At 37.8% G+C, this 22784-nt stretch overlaps 1 protein-coding gene across 4 annotated transcripts in view; it reads left to right on the forward strand.

Annotated features, from left to right (window-relative positions):
• Positions 1-9056, forward strand: part of STIM2 (stromal interaction molecule 2) — a 68145-nt gene extending 59089 nt beyond the window's left edge. For 2 of the 4 annotated variants that reach the window (XM_066185582.1, XM_066185584.1), the window contains 2 exons: positions 287-488; positions 1288-9055. In XM_066185582.1, the coding sequence (XP_066041679.1) occupies positions 287-488; positions 1288-1768 (683 nt within the window). In that variant the 3' untranslated portion in view covers positions 1769-9055. Of the gene's footprint in view, positions 1-286; positions 489-750; positions 900-1287 lie in introns of all 4 variants that reach the window. The other 2 variants (XM_066185583.1, XM_066185581.1) reach the window with 2 other exon arrangements.
• The last annotated feature ends 13728 nt before the right edge of the window (positions 9057-22784 follow it).

Genomic DNA, 22784 nt, shown 5'->3' on the forward strand with positions numbered 1-22784 from the left:
TTTTTGTTCTCAAGAGAGCGTAGTGAGCCAGAGTTGTGGTGTACTTGGTCAGGGTAGTATTTGCAGGCACAAAATCTCTGCAGTTGCATCTTGTTTAGGCTGCTTCATCTAACTGTAGAAGGTATGAGCTGTGCCAGTCTTTCTTCCTCTGAAACTGTCAAGCAATGTCAAAGTTGTTTAAAAGTCACTGTCACTGTAGCAGGTATCTGCTACTTAGTCTTCAGAGTAGATACTGTTAACATCAATGTCACTTGGAGGGTTTTGGTTTGCTTTTTCTCTGCCTCAGGGTCCATTGTAAAACCTCCCAGCACACTGGCAAGAAGCAGTAGCTTGTGTAGATCAAGACGCAGTGTTGTGCCATCATCTCCACAGTCTCAGCATGCTTTGCACTCCCCTGACCCTGACATCCTTTCTGTGTCGAGCTGCCCAGCTCTCTATCGAACTGAAGAGGAGGAGGAAGCCATTTACTTCTCTGCTGATAAACAATGGTACGGAGATTAGCAAACAGCACTTGGAACTCTTGATAGGATTATTGAGACTAACAGTTTAGAGTTAGATCCAAAAGTTAAAGTAATCTATAGGATAATATAAGTTAATATAGTCTACATGGAGCAGAGAGTTCTTGTCTGGTATGTATATGTAAATAGCTAGCATGTCATATACAGTTAAGTAATGTTACAATCCAGGGTGCACTGAACTAACCCTGATTCTCCATTACAATATGTTACTGGCTTTTACATCTGAAACTAGGATCAAAAGCAATGTCAGCTACTGGGCGAAGAGGAGATGGATGGTAACACAATTCTTACAGCATGTTGAGCGTGTACCTACTCTTGTTACATGGCCTCATAGGAAAAGGTTAAATTCCTTTTGGAAGGAGCAAATGAGCTTGTTGAAAGGTAGGGACACTTGTCCTGAAGAAACTTTTTGTATATGATAGGCTTAAATCTCCTTCTTTCATTTCATAACTTTTCTGACTTCACGTGCCAGAAAGATAGATTTTGTTCTTTGAAGTGAGATACAAATGACTGATCCTGGGCAGATGCTGCTGCCCACAAAAGCAAGATTGCACAAACTAATTCCCTTAAGTTTAGATAATAAAATTATGTAATGCAAGTTGTAACTTTAAATGTTTAACTTAATTATTTTTTGTTTAATTAACTACTAAGGAAAAGTGTGGGTGGTGCTTTTAGACTAATGTTATTGATTCTAAATTAATTTCCTTTTTCACTGTATGAAGGAAATCATAGTTTCATTATATTTTCTCTTTTCTCTGCTTTGACTCAGGGAAGTACAGGAAACAGGTTCGGAATGTGACCCCTTAAATTCATCCATTGGAAGAAAACAGTCTCCTCCAGCAAGTCTTGAGATGTACCAGACAATTTCTCCTCAGAAAGTATCGCCAGAAGAGTTCTCACTTGAGGAATCATCTACGGCAGACTCCTCTTCTCTAACTGCAGATATTTCTAGGGGCTCTCCTGACTGTGTAGGCATGGCAGAAACTAAGAGCATGATCTTTAGTCCTGCAAGCAAAGTTTATAATGGAATCCTGGAGAAGTCTTGCAGCATGAACCAGCTTTCAACTGGGATCCCAGTTCCAAAGCCTCGTCACACCTCATGTTCTTCAACCGGCAGTGATAGTAAACCCAGCCATGAAGCTGCTTCTGTCCCTAGGATAAGCAGCATCCCACAGGACCTCTACCAGAATGGTGAAAAAAATAAAAAGCCATCCAAAATAAAAAACCTCTTTAAGAAGAAGTGCAAGTGAGGTGGGCAGAAGAAAACCTATAGTAATATTATAAGAACTCTATTTTTTAAATCTTTAGGAATGTAATTCCATTTGAGCATTCCAGACTGGATGCCCTAATGGAATACTCTGTAGGTCTCCTATATTTAATGACTGTACTGTCAACGGTTGTGCCAGCTGTCAATGAGAAATCATTAAAAAGTTCAGACAGTTTACATTAATTTCTGCCTATTTATTTCTCTATTTTTTTAGTTTGTCTTTTTCAGCTTCTTTTTTTTAAAATTTGATTTGTTGGGCTTTTTTAAGTTTATTCATAAACCGTTTTTAAGCCACTTTGGACTCCAAAGCTTTAATGGACTAGTAAGCCTTCCTGGGCTTGCCAAAGTTTCTTGTTTACTGGAGCATCTTCCTATCTTTCCATAGAAATAGGACATTTATCTACTGGACTTTAACAAAAATAAAAGAAGTAGAAGTAAATGAATTGCACTACTGTTTTACAGACTGGAACAGTCTCTGCAAGTGAAACTGAAAGACTTGTATTTGACTGAGAAGATGAATCTTTTCACTTTTAGATCTTTTGGGGTTTTTAAGTAGAATTTAGCATTTCTAATTGACTTGATTTCTGGAAATGGAAATGTCATGCTTTTATTATGGGAAGCTTTGTTAGATGCATTTATTATTAGAATGGTTCAAGTCCTGCTGTAAAGATCATTTTTTTCCCAGGACTTTCACTGTGATTTTAATTCACTGCAGGCTCTATGACAAACAAAAAAAAAAAGAAAAAAAAAAAAAAAGAAAAAAAAAATGAAAAAAAAAAAAAAGGAAAAAAGTAAATTACCAAGAGAACAGGCTCTTGATTCCTTATGCAAGATGGTTGTGAAACCTGGCTGAAGACTGAAAAAATTCACCCTCTCAAAATGAGAATGGGGAATTGTAGCTTTTGTTTACAGGTTGACAGACAACGGACATTTGGGTTGTGAAAGTTTGTACTGTGGTGAAGACGATAATAAATTGGAAACATTATTGTGCTTGGGAATGTTCCAATTTTAGCTGATGCTTGTTTCAGACATGTTTCAGAGGTCCTGTTGATTGGAAGCTGTCGTAGGCTACATTGCTTATGCTTACTGCTGTGTATAAGTTATTATATTTTTTGAATTAGCTATTATTGTCTTAATGTCCACCTTTTGTAAGATTTCATACACTTTATTTTTGTATAGTTTGAAGATTTAGCTGTTCAGAGATGTCTGAAGTAAATGGTATAATTTTATAATGCATACTGTTATACTAACTCATAATTTTAGATATAAGGATAGATATAAAGGTGAGATTACATGCTTCAGATAAAAGCAATTTTTGTGAAGCTTTTTTAGGGAGAGATGAAATTACTGTGAGGTAACAAAGAAGCCTTCTTAGGGTAGCAGTAGCTAGTTGTTCAAAAACATCTTTTTATTTTTTTTAAACAGAGACAAGTAATGTTTGGCTTAAGCAACAGTGCCTTTTATTCAGTTTGAAAATATTAATACTGAGCAGGAATTTCTTCTGAGGTACATTCCAAAGAAACATCTCCTGCTCTAGTCAACAGAAGCAATTTATCCAGTGATGACTAAACAGTCTCAGATCTTCCACAGGGGTGTTCCAGTTGCCTCAGTAGCAGGTGCCACTGCCAGGGACTTGTGATGAGGGGCTCACTTCTTGCCAATAAGTATGTGATGTACTGTATGAAAGAATTATTTCATGGACTGCCTACCTTTTTTTCTAGTAAGGAGCCTTCAAAACCTGTAGCTAATTGAAATCAAGTGATATGTGTCTTTTCTATAATTTTCTATTTAGGTTCCACTGTACATACCCAATGTGTTAGTTGGTTCTCCTCAGGAAGTGGTGGTGATTTTAACAGATTTACTGTGGTTAGTGACATGGTTGAAAGAGAAGAGTTATAAAATTGGGTGGAGACCTTGCATGTGCAAGTATTTTAAATGTCCTGGTACATTGGTTGATTCCTTAAAAGAACAGAAATAATCCAGAGTTTTGTTGTCTAACAGAGATTAATTGTAGGCCATCTATGCAGAAAAGCGTAGGACAAATCAACTGTTTGATAAAGTTTGGAGAAGAAAACATTGGTGGAATAGAAAATAATGAGAACATAATATTGTTCCATTATTCTCTGAATCATCAGATTGAACAGTTATAGCTTCAAAAAAAAAGTAATCACAAGGTAACAATCGTCTCTTTGAACAAAGATTATGCTCTGTATGTGGCAGACAACAAAAAGCAGCGATGAGAAAAGACTTGTGCTGAAGAACCACCTCAATGCTGAGCCTTCAAGAGCTGTAGTTTAACACTTGATGAAGTACTTGAACATCTCCAAAGGGAACAATTACTTTTACGCAAGTAGGGAACTTACTGTGCCTCCCAAACAACATAGAGAAGACTACTACCAGAAAAATCTTGATGCGCTTGAGAAGGCTATAGCAATAACTGAGTTTAAAATAAGATCTGGGGCTGGATAGTAGATCTTGGTGTGAGGTTTGAGTAACTCTGTCTCTGTCATTACCAATGAAGATGAAGTGGCATTTTGGTACTGGAGATAAGCACTTACACATGGAAGAAAAGCTGGTACTGAGTAGTGGAAGGGCAGCACTTCTTAATTCTGATACCAAAATTGGGCAAACTCAAATACTGGGAAGCCAAAACAGACAAATTCAGTTTTCTGTAGTAAGTATAACTACAAGTGAAATAGAGGAGGTGTTGAACTCTTCATTGGCTGAGAGTTAAAGTGTTAAATATATTTTTTAAAAACCAATTTAACTATTTTCTGGAAAAATATTTCATGATGATCTAGAGACAAATCAGATGAGATTATCATAGTGATAGATTTTGGCTTCAAAATGGCAAACCTTTGGAGCACAGACTACTCTCAACACTCAGTGTATCAGCAGCTGTCCTGTAACTTTAGAGCTGCTTCATAATAAGTGTTAGAGAACAAAAAGCTTAAATTAATACAGTCAGAAGTGGTGAGTATTATATGTTGGAGCACAAAATAATTTTAAGTTAATTGCATTTATTTTTTATTATTTTAATAGCCACTTGCATTTCTTGCCATTTAAATTTGTCCACAATGTAAGTGGCTTCCATTGCTCCTACTGCAGAAATTCCCATCTTGAAATGGTTCGAGTCATTTTACTGAGGGATGTTGAGAGCACTGGCTCTAAGGTAGATCTTCACTGGCAGTCATCAAATCCAGTCTTAGCATTGAAGTACCTGGCATATGTCCACATCTAAGAAGTGAGACTGTGCCTCAAAAGGTTCTCCGTTCCGGCTCCATTTGCTAACAGTGTAACTTGAACTTGCTGGCAGTCAGGAAGTCCAGCCAGCATTCCAACCACTAGGATTCATAGGAGATATCAGTCACTCGAGACTGTCAGCTAGTGTCATTAGAGATTGGTTTGTGGGTCTTTTGTTTTGTTTGTTTTGGGTGTTTTTTCGCTTTTATGGCTAAAATCCATGTTCTGTTTTTAATTCTCTGGTATTTCAGAAGATGAGGCTCTTTGCTATTTAAATATTTGTTAGAGTACTTTGTCAGGACAGCAGTTCCTTTGTGGAAATTACCTAAAAGACTTCTCCCTGTTTAAGGTTGCTGTTTAAGTCACCTGTAAAATGAAGAAGTGTCAAATATATATGGTTCTATATAAAGAAGAAAAGAAAAATCCCAAATCTTCCAAAACTAAACAAACCCAGGCCTTTCCACAATTCTTACTAAAGCTATATGACAGTTGATTAGCATAATAGTTTTGGGAAAGGCATTTTGGTTGCCACGGGGCATGCTTGTTACCATCATATAGTGGATTTTGAGATTAAAAGCAGTTGATTGTGTTTGGGTGTTTTGGTGTTTCATTTTGGTTGGTTCCCCTCCATCCCTCATCTGCACAGATCAGTGATGGAACTTAAAATTGTTCATTAACAGTTCCAGCCATATGTTAACTTTTCTTCCCCCACTGGTACCTAGGTAGCAGATTACCCTCTACTTCCTGAAGGGCAATTTGCTGAAGGAGGAAAAATTCTCAATCATAGTCCAAGTAGTAATGTTGTAGTAAAAATATTGTTCCTTGTTTGGAAGCCTAGAAGATGATGAAGCCAAAAATACTTGATTTCAGTTTTCTTACGATATTTATGGATGCTACCTGGAGTAGGCAATAATTTACAACTGATTGAAAGCCTAAAAAGATAGAGCTAATTAGAAATTAAAGCTTTCAAGATTTTGCCCTTTTGCTTCCCAAAATATGAAAACATGGCATGCACAGGGGGAAAACAAGCTGATTAGTATTTATTGTATCACCAGCTTTTAGAGTTTCAGGATAGTTTCATTCCATTTCCACAATACATTGCTGGAGAGGGATTGCTACCTTACTTTAATAAGTATACAATGATTTTTTTTTTCCATTTAATTGCAAGCATATTTACAGGCAGTGGAGAATAAATAAAGGGGTGTTTTTTTAAGGCCAAATAGAGGAATTACTAATTCTTGGACCTCTTCTCTATTTGCTTATCTCCTTGTGCAATATATTAAGTAGGATGAACACATTTTTCTAATCTGTTGCAATTGCTCTTACTATAGGGGTGTGTCACTATCTCATGTTTGAATCACTGCTCCAAATTTCTTGTAGGCATTTTAATCCTGGATGTTGCAGTCTTCAGTGATTCATGGTGAAGCCCCCCATGCCTGGTTGAGTCTTAAGTGCTGCTAACGTTTTCTGCTCCTGACACAGATGTTGGGATAATTAATAACCAAAAATTGCCTGCAGAGTTTGGCTGCCTGACACTGTGTAGATGTTTAGATGACCATTCTTTGAGGCTTCAGTAACAGTTCAAATGTGTCATACAGGTGTTCCACAGATAGATAGTTTTTCTTCCAGCCCAGTACAGATAGTATTTTTCTGACTCTCCCCTTAGTCCTCTCTTACATAAACAGAATGCACCAATTCATATAAATGGTAACAGTCTAAAACTTTTAACTGCTATTCCTGAGTGCTCTTGCATCTGACATTGCGTAAGCAGATGGCAGTACTTATCAATCTACTTCAGGCATTCAGAAATGAAGTAGATTTGTGTTATCTTTTGTTTTTCTTTACAACTTAAAATTTCAAGTTTGCCAAATTGTATGTGTGTGTTCTGTGTATTTAATGCTTCACTGAAATGAAAGTGTGAAGGTTGATTTCTGCTTAGATGTTAAGGATAACACAGTTGAGCAAGGTAAAAAGAAATGCCTCTTGCTCATTGGAGAGGATGAAAAATGTTCAGTGGTATTTCATTTCCTCCTAAGGAACACTCACAATTTAGATTGCTGGAGGTAAGAGGTACATTCAGTCTCAAGGCTTTCAGATCAGTGGCTTTTTATCAAACAAAACCCCCCCACTTTCTTCTAGGTGTACTGTTCAGGGCATTACCTTCTTTTTTCTAATTTCTGTTTTTCACCCAGCATTAAATTTAGTAGCTACAGTACTAGCCAGACCTCAGAGCAGTTTCAGATAACTTTTAGTGGCATGTCTTAATGTCAGTTTTGGTTTAATATGTGCTAAAGACACCTGAATCAATACTTTGTCTTTCACATTCCTTTTATATTAATTCAACTCAGTTCTTTGTGATCTCTCTCCTATTAAAAAAATAAACAGGTACTGGTATTTATTTGTAGTTCAGAGTACTACAGGTTGTTTTCAGTTGGGAATTACTAATAGATAAATGGTAAATAGTTGCCTTTTAAAGACTTTGTCATGGTTGGATATTGTAAAAACACTGCTGTACTTCAGGCGAAAGAGATAGAACATTGGCTGGTGTGATTTGTGTTTGAGTGGTAATGTTATCCTTTAATTATCCTTTGATTGTTTATTTGTGTCTTAATGCTGCACAATTATTTTCAGACTTGAATTCATTTAAAATTAAGGTCAGTATGTCCAACCCTACAAAAGTCAATCTTCAGTTGTCAGCCATCACTCCGTTCCTACAGAAATTAATGACAATCTTGAATATTTGTACTCGCTTGTTAGTTTCTTGGGTGGTAGAATGGATTCTGGTAAGTCTTCAGGTGGAAGGCAGAGAACTTCTGAAGTGAACTAGTTAACCTGTGTTCTTTATCAGCTTTCAAATCCGTCTCCCAGTAAGATGGAGTCTCCCCAGGGGAATGTGGATGTACTTACTGCTTGGAACTTTGTAGTTAATTATATTTGGCTCTCTAATTCTAATAACTTGCATGTGTGTTATGCTTGCTTGCTTTTCAATAGCTGACAAAATCTATAGGAGATCTTGGGAGTTTGTCTTAAAAAATTGCTCTTAAAAAAAAAAAAAGACTGGCAAGAGAAATCTGTCAGGCTGTGAACTGAATAGAATGAACAAAGAGACCAGCTGTTGTCTAAAAGTATTGTTTAAATAATTCTTAATGAAATGAATTGGGTAGCACATTGTTTTCACATTGCTCTCCTCCAAGCAACAAATATAATTAGAATACCCTAGACTTCAGCAAGGCTGTTTGGGAGATGTCTTGCCCTGTTTTTGCTTTTAATTTAAATAACATTGAGTTGTAGTGAGAGTTCAGCATATTAATGCCTGACTTAAAAGATTAGCAGAATTTGAATGACTTGCATTGTTTTGTTTAATTACTGCTTTATAAAAATGTAGATACTTGCAAAAGGCCCATTGGATCTGGATATGTTTTAATGGCATAGCAAGAAGAGGACCAAGACAAGTAAATATGTGCAAAACTTTAATCTTAAGATGCTGTACTGTTCTGGGAAGAGATGTTCTCCATGCAGATTCTGCTCTTCCTCTGTTTGCTCTTGGCTTCTGTTTGTTTTCATTAGCTGAACTAAAATAAGAAACAAACCCCTCAGACTGACTAGTTTCTGCCTCTAATATATACACTGTACTTGCTTTTAATCTCACCTATTGCATGTTGTAATGCTGTACACAAGTGCATTTGGAGTATTTCTTTGGTGTTGTACAGCATGATGCATTTCATTACCTTTTCTAGTTTACTTCCCATTAGCTATATATTGCTTCACAACTGGAAAAAACCCTGAATTTTTGGGAATTTAGTCTGTTTGCATATAAAAATACTTTTTTTTTTTTCCCTTTTCTGTGAGTCTTATGAGAAATGTCCTGCTTGGAGAGTCTCAGACAGTATTTTCCTGTGTTTATTCATGTTACTTTGCTTTACTTTATAAGTGAAAATTGATTTTATTGATTTCTGATGTGTTGTTGCACTTAATGTTGAATAAATCTGACTTTCATTTTGAAAAGTGAAACTGTGTTAGTGAAAATGTTATGTAATTTTAATTGATCTTAGCCTGTTCCCTGAGTATATACATTTAAATCTAATTTAATTTAATTTTATTTTCTTATCTTGAGATAAATTTTCTTGGTTCTGCTTAGGGTTCTGGCCAGTATATCTTTTTTTATGCTGTTGTTAAAGCTTGACAGCAATATTACTGTGAAGGGGAAGGTGGAGACCATTTTGTTTGGCAACTAGGGTGCTACAGTCAGGCTTGTAAATCCCGAGTCTTGCTGCTTTTGCTTGAAAGAGCCTTTCTGAGTTTGAGTTGTTTAACATTTTGAAGATTTGGGGCTTGTGCTGTTTTGGGCTTTTTTTCACTCTTTCTTTTCTTTTCCCTTCTGAACAAGCTGAAAAGCCTTTCCAAGTGACTGCTGGAATAATATGTAGCCTTGTGATTTTGACCATGAGGATTGGTTTGAGAACCTGTGGCTCTCTGCCAGAAAAAAAAAAATCCTTGTTGTTGTTTAATATTCCTTTTAACTTGTAGCTTGGAGAAGGAAGAAGCTCAAGAAGAGCTTTTTCAAAGCAGCTTCTCTTGTAACCAAAAATCCCACTTATGTGGAAGTGGTGGGGTAAATCAGTGAGTGACAATACAGGTGAACCACAGGATTAATGTGAATCATGTTTAGAGAATTTAAATTAGTTTTTTTCCAGATAAAAATGGATATTGAAAATTGAATCTGTATATAAATTACGTTCAACTGTAGTTGTCTAATACAGCCCACTTCAGAAGCAATAATTTAGTGTGTGTGAGTTGGTCACTGGTTTCACTTCATCTTGTCCTTAGAGTTCTTGATTAAACAGTGTTAAATGTTTATCAATGGGGAAATCATATAGGCTGGCAAAGCCTGAATCAGCATCTTCAGAGAGCCAAATTATTGGGAACCTGCTGTTAATTTCTTCCGCAAATGTTGATTGAGCTATTATAGCATAGCTTATAAGAAATGGCTTATTTTACTGCAAGTTTTGGCGCCCAAGCAAGTGGAACACAGAGCATTCTAATCCCAAGGGACATTACTGAGCTTTGGTTAATTAACAGCTTCAGCAAGCTGGTATGCAGTCAGTGAAGTCAGGGTTTGATTTTTTTTTTTTCCTGATGAACTGCATTTGACTACTATCAAATCAAAGTCTGTTCCCTTAACGCTGCCAAAACTAGGCATTTAAACTGATAGTTTTTCCAGTTTCACTAGGTGATGGAACCACTTGTGAAATTCCATAGTATCCTGCTTGTCCTAAGTGAGATGAAAGATGTGAAATAGGGTTGAAATGGGACAGGCAATCTCCTGCAAGGTCTTTTGGGCATTTAGCTGCTCCTAGGCAGTGTTCCTGGTTATGTAGGTTCTGGAAGAGTTTCAGAAAGATCTACCATATACTCCCTGTTACTTTGAGTGCCTTGTAAGAATGTGCTAAGTACTCACAAATACATGAATACAGTGGAAAATATTTCTTTATTTGATGAATTTATTTGTATTCAAAACAAGTTTAGCTGAATTTTTTGTCCTCTTAATGCTGCAATACTTGTCTGTTTCAATCCTTCCTCTTCTACTTCTCTGTTACAAAGAGGAAGTTAAATAGTTAAGTTTTAAAGGCCAGGTTTTGTCTGTATTCTAAGAGGTCTTATCTTTCAGCCTGTGGCTAATGATGTTCTGGAAGTAATTTCTGAACCTCATGCTGGATTTCTTGTTGTTCGTTTTACTTCTAAACTACTCACTCTCCAGTTTTTCTTATCTGTTTTATACAGAAGATGCTTAGCAATAGAGAAATATTGTAGAAATTGTCACAATTACAGCCTGGGGGTGAAGGCACATGAATAATTGTATAGGTGAAGAAAGAGACGGGGGACAGGGGCACAGCAGAAGGAGTATACCATGAATTTTTTGTACTCTGGAATGCAGGAGTCTGGAATAATGATTGAGGATACAAATTATGTATGAGGGAAGCTCGAACACTGACTGTGTAATTGATATTTGGATTTTTTCCCCCCTCCCTCACTCCTCCTCTTATGAAATACCCTTTTTTAAGGTGTAAATATAAGATCCTAAGGAGAATTGTCAATGGGAATACTGCTTTGTGTTAAAAAGGGTCAATTCTACCTTCTGATCAACCTATATAGTTGTGTGTGTAAATATATATAGTGTGTATAAATTTTTTGTAGTAATTTAACATAAAATACTTTGAGTAAGATAAATAAAACATCAGAAATAACATCTGATATACCTCTGGAGATAGAATGTCATCTACCAGGAACACTGCAAGATAGATAACTACCCTAAATATCTACAACAAAAACTTCCAACAAACCAACCAACAGCCCCCACCTCCCAAATCCCCCCAAGCCCCAACCCTGTTGTGTTTTAAAGTATTTTCTGTTTTCAGATTGCTGTTGCCTAGTTGGAGCACAGAACAGCCTATGTAAATGCAGTTTACATTGTCAGAGATTTTGATTAATTTCAGAAGAAGCAGTAGAGACATAAGAAACACAACACTGAGTTTTGATAAAGTTGGCGAAGTCAATGTATCTCCGGCACCTAACAGGAAAAGGGCTACTAAATGTGAACTTTTTCTAAGAAGGTTCCTGTCACTTTGAAGAGTTCTTGCTTCTAGACATTGCTTGGCCACACATGTGCTTTAAGGCTGGAGTTTCTGTTTTGATGTACGACTTCTGATTTGTAAACAGTAAAAATTCCAAAATTAGAAGTTGTAAAAGTTAAGAAAAAATCAATTTCAGAAACCTCAGTTTAGAAGCTTCTTATGCTTTAAAGACAAGTTTTCTAGTGTAGACTAATTAAATATAACAATTAATTGTGTGCTGGTGATCTTAATTTCTTTCAGTCATCTGCTGAATCTATCAGTCCCAGCATCACCTTCAATGTGAAGTTATGTTTTGTGGTTAATATGACTGCTGTCTTGTGTAATGCAATGAAAAGTTTCTGCAGTGCAGTCCATGCTCTTCAATGGACTTGTTCAGCCTCAGGTGCCTAAAGTGGGTCTGGGACACCTCTGCTCCTTTGCTGTTGGCAATGTATCTCCTCTTCCTACAGGCAAATCTAAGGCTTTTAAAAATTTATTTTCAGGGTTTTTTACTGGAGTTTTGCTTTGTTGAGCCTGGAATAATGCAGTCCAGGCAGGTCTGGCCAGAGCTACTGTACATTGCTAGTGATCAATTGCGTGTCTGAGAGAGCTGCTGTAGCTACTCAGTACCACTGCTAATATTAGCCAGAGACAAATACACCAATTGAGGTTCTGCAGGTAGTGGAGAAAATTCTCTAATTTCTACCAAAATCATGCAAATATAAATTAAGGAAAAGCTTTCAAGGAGCTCTAGTTACTGCAGTCTTGAATCAGGTTATTCTCTTGAAAAAAAAGAAAAAAAATTAGTAATATTTTATTCTTCAGTATTCCAAAGTAGTGTGACTAAAATGAAACGTAGTAGTTCTTGGAATTCTGCAAACCCTTTGTGACAGTGTTCATGACATAGCAGCTAGGAATTAAGAAACTAAAAGGAGTAATATGTTTGTGTGCTTGATAGGAACAGTCAAGGCACCTTGTTAGATTTTTTGGTCTTTATTTTCATTAAAGGTGGAATGTGCATAAAAAGCATACAAGAGCAATTAGGTGATTAGTTTTGTTAATATCAACTTCTTTGTCCTGTAGAATGCTCTAGATGTAGTTTAGGTGTGAGGAAAGAGACTTGGCAGCCTCATGTAGAATTTGGTTTTGAGCTGCTAATCAATTTGAATTTGCACGCACAACATCGGGATTGGGATTGGATATGCACAAATACAGTGATAAAGACATTTGTAGTGTGGCCCATTGTGCAAGGTAATCATTAACTGCTGTGGTAATAATTTCTAATAATTTTTTAAGTTGTAAAAGCTAACTTTGCTCTTTTTGAATCATCATATTGAGAGATGTAATATACTCTTCAGCACTAAAGCAATCTAAAGAAAAACACAAATGGGGCTCCTCCACATTTCTGACCAGACTCCTGCTGTTCAGACCCTCATTATTAACATTGTATGGTAATAATTTGAGAATTATTTGGAGATTCTATATTTTAAAAATAAAGATCCTGCAGGAGTACTGTGAAAGGGAGCTCCACAAAAACAGAAACTCTAGATGGCATTTTCAGTTAAAGACTGTAGACTCCCCCATGCCTTGTTCCTGGGTGTGTAGCAGAGAATATAGTTCTGCTGCTCATGCTCCCCATTTTAACCAGAGCTATTGAAATCAAGTGTAAGATCCCCAATAACGCACATTCACTCCTTTCTCTTGATTATCTTAAATATGCCCTTAGCCAAAATTCTGAAGAATATTTGCCCCATGCCTACTTACTTGCCATAACATCTGTAGGTGAAGGTGGTGCCTCTTGGTTTGGGTGATCATTTTCTTTGGCTTCTACCAGATCTTTCAGCATTCCTGTGGAGCCAAACTGTTCTGAGATTTGTATGGAAGTAATTCAGCCTTCCTTGGCACTAATTTGCTGTAACTATTTTGGATTTGTATCTACTGTAGTTAAGATTTCTCAAGTGTCCTATTTTCCAGGGGATCTCAGACAAACCTTTATCAAAGAGCTGTGATTGATTTTTTTTTTTGTTGCATTACAACCAAACATTAATTTTCTTCTTTTATTCCAGAGGGAGAAGGGGGCATATGTTTTCCATGTCTTTAAAAGATGCTCTCCATCTCCAAGCACTGTGTAAACTGGCATATGTTAGATTTCGAACATCAGTGGAGAAAGCAGCACTGTAATTCACACATTTTCATTTGACAGTTAGGTTGCAAATATGCTAACATTCAACTTGTTGGTTATTATTGCTGCTCCTTTTCACAAGGGAAATTAGTATTCACATTAGAGGATGACTTCTCTGCAAAGAATTACATAAACTAGTCAGGCAGCTCCATATTTTAGCTTTTTGTGGAAAAGAAGGCTTTTACTTTTTACTGTATTCCCTGTCTGGGAGAAGTCAAATATTCATTTAAACAGAAAGCCTTGGAAATTAAACAAATAGTTCCCTCACTTTAGGTGCTGCCTGAGCTCTGCTGAAACATTGCCTGTTTCCTCTTTTTTTCTTCAGGGTCTTGCAGTGGTGAATAACTGTTTTAGTGCTGTGCTCATGACATAGCACATTCACAGTTTTCCTATTGAAGGCTTGGGGAAATCTGTGTGTCTTACTGGGATGGTTTTTTCTATACATAAGAAAAGAAGGGGTGCAGCAGTAAGGGACACCTGCTTTGATCAGTACTGTACTGTACGGTGTGATTGAAGCAATGGAGAATTTGGGGGATAGAGGATAATAGAAATGGCAGGAATTCAGGGATCACATTGGTATTATTTTTCAGGAAAATACTGTTGGATTGTGGATCTATAGTTGGAAGCTTCCTTGCTGCCTGAATTTTATAGCTTACTGGTATGGACACCAGAAAGATTTATCAACACCCGTGGATTTTAAGTTGGTTTAAAATATGATCTTATAGATTGGAAACACTTAAATAGTGCTACATCAACTTGCCAGCTTGAAATTTTAGCTCATGCAAGTTATCTTGGGAGTTTCTTCCAAATAATGTTTTCCAATTAGGTTATTACTAATGTTTCTATTGCACATCTGCTCGCCACTTCTGTTAATATGATATGGTCAGCTTCTTGCTAAGTCCTGCTGGAAGTGCAACTAAAACCTTAAACCCTGGATCTTTAGTAGCACTTTCTTTCCACCACACTGTAGAACTGGATTGTAGAAATACACAGAAAATGTCTATTGTGTGTGAAAACACAAGGTGCAGTGTCACTATGGAAGAACATAATTTATTATTACTTATATTCTGCACTATTGCAAGTCATTTACCTGTCTTTAGTGAAAATGAGGTTGTGTGGTGTTTATTTCTCCTTTTTTTTTATGTGATAACACATAACAGTAATGTCTTGCTCTGAACTGGAAAGAAGTTTGCTTCATGAACCTTACACAACTTTTTACAGCCCTCTTCATCTTAAGTGGCTCTGGAAATACCTGAGAAAACTACAGGACTTTCAAAGCTACTTTTAATGAACTGGTAGGACTTTGTTCTTTCTGTTTCAGAAGACAGATAAAGGGGTCCCTGCTGCGGTTTCCCACTGCACCCCAGCTTAGTATTTGATCTGCCTAGGCTGCTGCTGGCTATACTTTGTGTGATGTGAGGGCTGTACCTGATAAGACTCAACCCTGAGCAGCTCAACCAGATTCTGTCTAGATGAAATAACTACTGCCTAGCATGGCAATCTTCACACTAATGTGACAGGGTGAAAAAGCCTCAAAACCCCAAACCCCAGAACTTTCCATAAAAGAAAATTGACATTGTCTACTTCAAACTCAACATCAGCTAGTATGTGTGTGCATTTTATATATATATATATTTATATATATATATACACATACACACACATACATATGGATGTAAAAATAAATAGATGGGTAAGTATTTATATAGATTCCCACTAATACCTTAGAGCAATGAATATTTCAAGTGAAAAATTCTGTTGTTTTGTCTGTTGTCACTTTGAAGCGAGAGATTTCTTTTGTCTTCTGGCCCTTCAAAGGTGAGTACTGGCAAAGATAGTGCCTTTAGATCTTTGTTCTAATGAATATAAATAGATAACATAATACATTTAGCTAAGCTTCAGAAGCTGAAATCTAGTTCTCATTGTCACTTATTTGTTTTGTGACTTTTAATTAGGCAGTTCAATTGTTTGGTAAAATAAAGGCAATAGTGACTGGCTTCCTGCAAGAGGTTGAATGAATGTTAAGCTTCTGTTAATTAAAAGTACTATTTTGAATTTTAAATGTTAGTAATTCACCGGATTAAGGGATAGAACTTCTGAGAGCTAAGCATTTTTTCTTGCGAAGAAAAGTTGATTTTCAAAGCTACATTAAACTCTCCTCTGTCATTCAAGATACTCTAACCTATTCATATTTTAGAGGGTGGTGGGTGTGGGGAGGAGTGAATGGAAAGTAAATTGAAAATCCAGGAAAGAGCATATTATAAAAAGCAGGTTTCACATTTATTCATCTTAAACAAGGACTTTCATAAAGTTACATGACGGGGTCAATGGAAAAAATACAAAAGAATTGAGAATGTAAACCGTAAGTGGTATGAAAACATCAAAAAGACTTTCAGTAGTGTTCTCTATGTATTTCATATCTGTCTTCTAGTTATTCTAAAACCCTGTATTATGTTAATGGAGTCCACACAAATAGGAGAGAGGAGTGTTCAAGCTTATCCCCTCATTTCTGCTCATTAGCTGACAACATTAAGTATTCTGCTAGAGCATAGTCCCTGTTTCTGTAGTTTGTATTTCCATTCTTGAAGAAGTCTCACAGCTTGTCTTATTTGGAATTCAATGCACTCAGTGAGCCCTCCTAGTTTTTCAAGTGTTCTGAGCTCTTACTGTGGGTGAGATGTCTGCAGGTTTAACCTGCTGGTGGATTGCAGTTAGTAGATGAGAATGTCTGACAATCTCTGATCTCTTTTTGTATGTTGAATTTTAAACATATTGGGGGGAAGTCAGTTCTTTTTTTAAAAAAGCATTTTATTTTATTTACATCTTATTCAGTCACCAGAACATGGGTCGCAGAGTCACAGTACCTTTAGGATCAGAAGGAACCACTGGAGACTGTCTAATCTAACACCCCTGCTGAAAGCAGGGTTACTTATAGCAAGTTGTTCAGGACTGTTTCAGTTTGGTTTTGTATATCTCCAAAGATGGGATTCCATGGTATCTGTGTGCTCAAATTGCTCCATTGTTCATTTATGCTGTATGTCTGTACTGGGGAGTGCAGGGTTGGTCACAGCTCCTATGTTGTATATCACCATTGGAATTACCATCTCCCTCTGCCTGCTGCCTTGGCTCTGCCTAGTGCTTCTGGCACTAGTGTTTCACTCATGTTTCAAGGGTGCAGGGTGACTCAAGTTCAACTACTTGCCCACCAGGATCCCCCAGCCCTTCTCTCCAGAGCTGCTTTCCTTCCATTTGCCCTGCACAGCCTGTGCTGGTGCATGGAGTTATTTCTCCCCAAATACATGACTGATTTCCCTGAACTTCACGAGGTTTCTCTTTGCTTATTTCTCTTGACTGTTGCGGTCCTCTGGAATGGCAGCAAAGCAACACAGCCATCTGGTGTATCAGCCACTCCTCCCCAAAATTTATCATCTGCAACCTTGCTGTTGGCACGTTCTGTTCCATCTTTCAGTTCATTAATGAAGATGTTAAAGAGCACTGGCCCCAGTATCAACCTCAGGGATACATTGGCGATTGTCCTTCAGCCAGACTTTGTATTGTTGATCACAACGACCATCTGAGCCTGGCAGTTCAACAAGTTTTCAATCTACTTTACTGTCTACTTATCTAGTCTGTATTTTGTGTATCTATAAGGAAGTTATATGAAACTGTCAAAAGCCTTGATGAAGCAAAGATGAACCACATTCACGCTTCTCATCTGCTGAGCTCATCACTTTGTTGTGGAAGGCTGTCAGGCGTGAGTCCTGATCTGTAAGTTTATGCTGACTCATCACCTTTTGTGTGCTTGGAAATAGCTTCCAGGATTATTTGGTGCACCAACTTGCCAGGGTTTGAAGTGAGGCCAGTTGGCCTGTAGTTTCTCATATCTGCCTCCTTGCCCTTCTGGAAGATGACACTTGCTGTCTTCCATTCCTCAGAAACCTTCAATCACTATGACCTTTCAAACATCATTGATTGTGATCTCACAGTGACATTGGCTGGCTCCCTCAGCACTTGTGGGTTCATCCCTTCTCTACTGACACCAATTTCCCTGCTCCAGGCTTTTTCACTGATTTCAAGAACCTCAGACTTCTGAAAGGCAGATCTTGCTAGGAAGGACCACAGTACAGAAAGCATTGAGTACCTCAGCCTTATCTGTGCTGACTGCTACGATAGAGCCCATTAAGCAGGCCCGAACTGCCCTTAATCTTCCTTAAGTTGCTGATATGCCTGTGGAAGCCTTTTATATTGCCTTTTGTGTCCCTCACTGGATTCAGCTTCAGATGGGCTTTGGTGTATCTAACTCCATTACTACATACTTGGACAGTGTCTCTCTGTTCTTCCCAGGTCACTTGTCCCTGCTGTCATCTCTTATTTTTTACTTTTAGGTGAGTTTTATCAGGAACTCCCTCCCTGTTCATCTGTGCAGGAGCCCTTTCTGCACATTGGGAGAGACAAATCTTGAGATTGGAGGAGGTGATCCTTGAACAAAAATCCAACAGTTACCCCCTCTTTTCTCCAGAACTGTGCTCCACATGGCTCCTCTAAGCAGATCCCTGAGGAAACCAAAAGTACTCTTTCCTAGGTAGCAGGGTCTTGCTATTTGCGTTGTCCCCTCCTTTCTGGATCCTGAACTCCACAACTCATGTTTGCCCCCAGCCTTCGTAATCCCTATACAAAGTCTGACTGGGATGGATTTGATTTCTGTACCTGTGCCAAAAATACCTGTTAAGTGCCATTTTTTGGGCTGGTGACCAAAGTGATGCTGATTACACACCAATATTTTCACTACTGTTGAACAGTGCTATTACACTATCAAGGCCGCCTCTATTTCTCAGTCTGCTGCAGTGAGGAGGTTGGAGGCGGGCACGAGGCTGGGACAGCTGACTACAACTGACCAAAAGGAGATTCTATAACATTGTTCTCAGCCATAAAACTGGGAATGAGTTTTCCAGGGCTTGCTGTTGTTCGGGGATTTAGTTGGGCATTAGTTGGCTGGTGCTAAAAAATCGCTTTTTCAAATTTTTGGGTTTTTTTGTTCTCCTTTTCCTTTTCCCCTCCCCATTTTCACCTCAACCTATGCTCTTCTTTTAATTCTTTCCCTCAGCACTCTGCAGAGGGTAGAGTGAGCAGCTATATGGGGCTATGGGGTTTAAATCACAACATCCCTGACCAGTTGTTCTTTCTTTGCAAGGATGACAAGTCCAACAGAGCATCTGCCCTTTTTAGCTGGCTTTTGGTTAATCACTTGTGTCGGAAAGTCATCATTAATGCACTCCTGAAACATCCTCAGTTACTTCTGCCCTGCTGTATTGTCCCTCCACCAGATATTGGGGTGGTCAAAGCCTGCATTAGCAGCAGGGCCAGTGCATGGGGGACTTCTCCAATTGCCTGAACAAGTCCACAAAAATCCAGTGTTTCAAATCAGGTGGTTGGTAGTAGACATTCACTACAGCATTAGCAGTTTTGGTCTAAGCAGTAATTCTGGGCCCATAAGCTGTCAGCTGGCTTGTCATTCACCCCTACACAGGACTCTTGTCCACTTCCTGCAGTGTTCTTGCCTCAAGAGCAACTCCAGCTCCTCACCATCATATCCACCCCTTTCAGAAGCTGTGTAAGTTGCCCCACCATGTTTCATGGTCCCAATGAGATTGTAGCCCTGCCATCTGTGTGCAGGCCTCCAAGTCCCTGTGTCTGTGCACTGAGTGTTGGTGCACAGGCACTTCAGAGAGGCACTCAGTCATACTGGCTGCTTGTTGATACCATGACTGATGCTACAAAGACCTATCACAACAAGAACACACCAGTTATTGCACCTCAGAACATGTCCTTCAATGTGTTTCTGCTGTAATGGGGATGAGCTGAAAGGACGTAGTGGTGGATAATGAATACTTACTGCTCCCAGCTCCCAAGATCTGCCTGTTTACTCCTGGTTCCTAGAAGAGAAAATTATTTGTTCCCCAGGGAGTCAGCAATGATCAGTGTGGTATTGAAAAAGGTGCTAAAGGTTGAGAGAGGAAAAATGTTCTCTGACTTCTGGAGGGGAATGTAAAGTGAAAGAACTTGAGGGAGAGGGTGTTTGGAGGAAATGTAGTACTCAAAGGTCAAACAATTGGAAGTAGGTTGAGACTAGCAGATTTGAAAAGAAAGGTGAATGTATTCAGTGTTAGGAAGATAACAGAAATAACAGTAGAGCTGGGAAATGCTAATAATACATAATCCTGCAAATGACATGAAAAGGAAGAAAGGTTAGAAGAAAACGGTACTTTTTAATAGTATCTATGCTTCAAAAATCACAAAAACCAATTGCTCTGTTCTAACTAATCCTTGACTTTATTTTCTTTGTCCTAGGATGTATGTAGGTTGATGTGATCTGTAATGGAACCAGAATCATTGTGCTTTCAAGGGCTTGCTTCCCTCTACTTTGCTTCAATGGCTTTCTTTCCTGCATCCCTTGGGTGTGATAATGGCATTCTGTGAATCATAATAGCAGTGCAGAGCTTAATTAATGTTTGCAAAACACTTAGATCCTCAGATGAAGTGTGCTATGTGCATTTGGTGCAACACATTATTGCCAATAAGCAGAGGCTATTTTTAATTCCAGCAACAACTAATTTTTGGTGCTTTTTATATCACAAGAGCAACCACATGAGGATGGCCAGGGAGGGTCATGCCAAGGTTCAGTTGTCTCACTATATCAGCTTCAGGAGTAGCAGGTGTTTAAGGAACAGATCTGCACAAAAGACAGAGGCTTTATCTGGCAAACTCTCCTGGCTTCTAGAAACAAATTTTTAAAGACTTTTTGATCTGAAGGTTACATCCAATACTTGCCCCTGAAGGAATACTTGTCCCAGCCTTTTCAGCCAATGCTTAGTGAGCCAAGGGATTAACCTTGCATACCCTTTAGAGGTTGTTCTCCCCTGACTGAAAGAGAGAAAATAGAGGAAGAAAATAATATTTTTAGTCTTTTTAGTTGCAAGCAAATCTCCATCCACCAGGATGACAAATGTACTTGAGTCACTAGAGTAAAAATTATGTGATATTTGGTACTTTGACATAACTGCTCGTGGAAGAGCTCAGCATATGTCCTCTCAGCCTCCAGAAAAGGATAATTTATTGCTTTAAATTTATCAGAATCTTTAAAACCACAGATTCCTATCTGAGGAGACATACGTTTTTCATCCTTGTGAGTGAGACAACTGAATGCAGAGGCATTAGTTCATACTAATGAGATGTTAAAATCCTGTCTTTGATATAAATTAAACTAAAGATCATCAGCTCTATGTAAGTAATTACTTTGCCTTGCCATTGCCTCACTTTTCCCCTCCCAGCTAACAGACAGTGTTTTATGTATCAACTGGCAGCAGTTTTTGGCCTCCAAAATAGAAATATTTGGAAATACGACATACACACACAAACATATATGTATATATGAAGGAACTAGAACCATTTTTATGCTCAGTTGGATTATATTTTTCTTAATTTTCTGATTTGCCCAAATAGATTAGTTTCTAATTTAAAAACCTTGCCAAGGGAATTCTCTTCCATTTATATGGGGAAACATATAACTTCTATGTGAAGTTGTGGAAATATTTGGAGAAGTGTGTAATGAAAGGGTCAATAAAAATGTAAATGATCTCAACTGTATTTATTATATATTTCACCTGGTTCTCTGGCAATGCTGCTGATTTTGATAGCAAGCAGCTGACTAAATATTTTGTAGCATGCAAAAAAAAAAAAAAAAAGAATAAACCCATAATATTTGCATTTAATTATCCGCCAGAGAAGGTATCTCTTCCATTTCAAATTAGTCAAGCAGATATGTTCACCAAAATCTTTTTTGTCTTGGGCCTGGATTTTACTCTAGGTGGCAGAATTGCTCTATCTACAGCACACAAAGAAAAGATTAAGAAACACAAAATAGTTAATGATATAGGTCTCCCTAGCGTGAATAATTCCTGTTTCCTAAATCAGTTGTCTTATTTTTCCAATAGTGTCAAATGTATCAGTAAGCAGGTAGAATTCATAAGCTGTGTTTTTTAAAGGGGAGAAATTAATAAAGTGTTTTCCTATATGAAAAGTGCCTGGCTCAATTAGAAGCTGCAGAGTTTTTTGTAAAGTATAATTGCTACATAATGCTGATACTTGAAGCAACTTTGAGGTAATGTGTATGAGCTGCCGTGCATGTATGGTTTCCTAGGAGGTGTTGAGGCTGGGGGAAGAGCTAATCTTTCCAACAATGCTATGTCAAATTCTTTGCATATGAAGGGATTAAATTGTAACACAAAATTCATGTTAAACAGGGAGATGCGACACTTTAAACATCTTTGTAAGGAAGGTGCTCTTTCAAGCTGAAATACATTTGTGTAAACTGCTCTGTGCATTGTAAGAGCCTAGAAGGATTGAGCCCCTCTAATGGTTATCTAGATAAGCACTTTGACAAAAGCTCCGCCCTAGATCCTCTAATTCCAAGAATTTTGAAACATTGGATATAATTTCTTTGTTGGCCAGTGTAATGTATTTTAAGTATAATTTATTATGTCCTCCTAACACTGTTTCTGAACTTTAGATTATAGGAGGAAAAAAAGGGGGGCAGTGAAAGCTTTCAGGAGGAGTAAGGTTTAAATTAGACTCTTTAGGAGGTCAGACATTTCAAATCTAGAAAATCCTTCTGGAGCTGTGGAGGGGGTAGAGAATTCCAAGGATGATTATGTTCTTCCTTCCCCAGCTTTAGGGACACTGCTTCTTCTGTTTAGTACATATTTTTACTGCCCACATTGTTAGGCTTCCTCTCCACCCATGGCAAGTGTGTTATTGCTACTCCTAAATGAAAACTATTTAGAAAAAAATCTTCTCAGTGCTTGCCATTTGTTCTGGATTTTGTAGCAGGGTTGGTGCTGTGGGAGTTAAAACACTATATTTTAGTGTGCTGCTGCCAAGACTGATGTTGCCCATCTTTACAGGGT

Source organism: Chamaea fasciata, unplaced genomic scaffold (assembly GCF_029207755.1).
Source record: "Chamaea fasciata isolate MVZ Bird 193981 ecotype frontalis unplaced genomic scaffold, bChaFas1.0.hap1 SCAF_6, whole genome shotgun sequence".
NCBI classification, from domain to species: Eukaryota; Metazoa; Chordata; class Aves; order Passeriformes; family Sylviidae; genus Chamaea; species Chamaea fasciata.